The 2,122-nt window shown below is 33.8% G+C and overlaps 1 protein-coding gene across 1 annotated transcript in view; it reads left to right on the top strand.

The window, feature by feature from the left end:
* Nucleotides 1–1,951, top strand: part of LOC106467609 (nucleolar GTP-binding protein 1-like) — a 28,670-nt gene extending 26,719 nt beyond the window's left edge. The window contains exon 18 of the mRNA XM_013927973.2: nt 1,745–1,951. Coding sequence (XP_013783427.1) covers nt 1,745–1,897 — 153 coding nt within the window. The 3' untranslated portion in view covers nt 1,898–1,951. The remainder of the gene's footprint in view (nt 1–1,744) is intronic.
* Nucleotides 1,952–2,122: the final 171 nt, after the last annotated feature.

Raw genomic sequence — 2,122 nt, forward strand, 5'->3', positions numbered from 1 at the left:
TAAAATTAATGCCATCACTAATAATCTTCCTCTGACTGTTGCAAATGGGCTCTATGTTGACGACTTTCACATCTCATGTTAGTCGTCGAACATGAGGTTTATTGAACAGCAGCTTTAGACTGCCCTCAATCGGTTGTTGACATGGACCACTGCAAACGGTTTTAGATTTTCTTTTTCAAAAACCGTTTGCATGAATTTTTGCTGCCAACGGGGTCTCCAGCCCAATCTTGGCGATATAGTTATTCGTGTGGTCCCTGAGGCAAAGTTCTTGGGGCTTATTTTTGACCATAAGCGTAGCTTCATTCCACACATCAAGCAGCTTCGTGTCAAGTGTGCAAGGGCTCATCCGTTTCCAATCTTCCAGCTCTTGGGGGGCAGATCGATGTTCTATGCTCAGGATCTATCATGCCCTGATTTGATCCAAACTGGACTATGGGTCTGTGGTTCTGTCAGGACCTCAGCCTTGAAGATGCTGGACCCCAGCTGCACCATTTTAGACACGCATTTTCTAAGAGTTTACCCCTGACGTTGGACAGTGTCATTGGTAATGGTGACACTGTCCGATTGGATTGTATTTTTAAATTTTTACTTACTGTAGGTCTTTTTAATTGTATATAAATCTTTTATCGACATATTTTGGTTTTAACTCACTGTATTTTTACATTTTATTCTAATTTACTTTCACTGTTTTTACTGGTTGCTTTGCACTATAAAGCACCAACCAACCACTAGAAACAATATGTAGACTGTAAATCAACACACCATCCACAACAAAAACTTGAAACCTTAAAGGATATACAGTAATTCAAGTCATTATTGACATAAGTACCAAGATAGTTTGGACTGAGAATATCTTGAGATTTTCGTTCTAAAAATGATTACCCTAAAGGAGAAGTCAAACAGTGAAACCAAAACGAAGACACCACAAGACAAACAAAATTATCACAAAAACCATCTCTTTTTATTGAACTTGTTGGTGACAACCTTGTCAAGTCATGGGAATAGTTCATCAAAATACATAATATCAACTCAACAATTATAAAAAGACAAAAATGAAAATCATTTTGAAGAAATTGTCCAAAATAAAAGGACGCAGATGGAATAATGTATAAAATCAAGTGTTATACACACAAACGATTTTATTGAGTTTGAAACTGGAAGAGAACTGAACAGAGATCAAAAAACATTTTATAGACCATTATATTTTTTGAAAATTTCAAAGTAAACGAAACATCCGGTATCTGAAAATTGAAATTATACGAAGTGAAACTGATACGGAAAAAAATCGTGTAAAACCATACTGATTTAAGAAATTCAAAACATTCTTTAAACAAATATCCCAAAATTTCTTTATCTCTACTAAAATATACGGATACATGAGATTTTATAAGTTTTGCTTATAATTATTTTCAACTATATTAAATACTTGTGATTTAACGTGTACTGCTGAGAATAACTGTTACACTTTGAACTTATAAGTGTAGTTAATCGTACATTGCCTGAAGATGGCTGAAATGTCGCAGTTTTAATTGGTTGAAAAATTCTTCTACTGTAAAACTGATATTTAGTCATTGGCTAAATCGAAACTGTCGTGCAGGCTCATCAGGTGAGCTAATAGTAAAATGTAGTGTATATTAAATGATATTTTGTCAGCCAAACATACTTTTTAAGTTATATAAAATTTATCTATTTTAATATTTCCCTCTTTAGACTCGATAACATTTTCTTGTGTATCTTTCTTCAGATGCAGAAGAAGGTGAAATTTTTGGCCAAAAAGTCCCAGAGGAAGATGAACTTAAATGCACGAAAGGGTGAGGCAGATCGCAAGATTTCAACATTACAGCCAAAACACTTGTTGACAGGAACGAGGGGTGTAGGGAAGACTACTCGTCGCTAGTTAAATACTCTTGTTACTTGTACAGAAATGTGAATAAATTAGAAATGTAAATTATTTTATGACTTGTTCTGAAGTGCTTGCGAAGGATGATTATTAGCTTCTTCACAAAATGACTTATACTATATATTAAAAGTTTGTGGTTCCACATCTACATTTTCAGAAGAATTTTATTTAGTTTTAAGTGTATCACATTAACCTAATTATAACTAAGTTAATTTAAAACTT

Source organism: Limulus polyphemus, unplaced genomic scaffold (genome assembly GCF_000517525.1).
Source record: "Limulus polyphemus unplaced genomic scaffold, Limulus_polyphemus-2.1.2 Scaffold2677, whole genome shotgun sequence".
NCBI classification, from domain to species: Eukaryota; Metazoa; Arthropoda; class Merostomata; order Xiphosura; family Limulidae; genus Limulus; species Limulus polyphemus.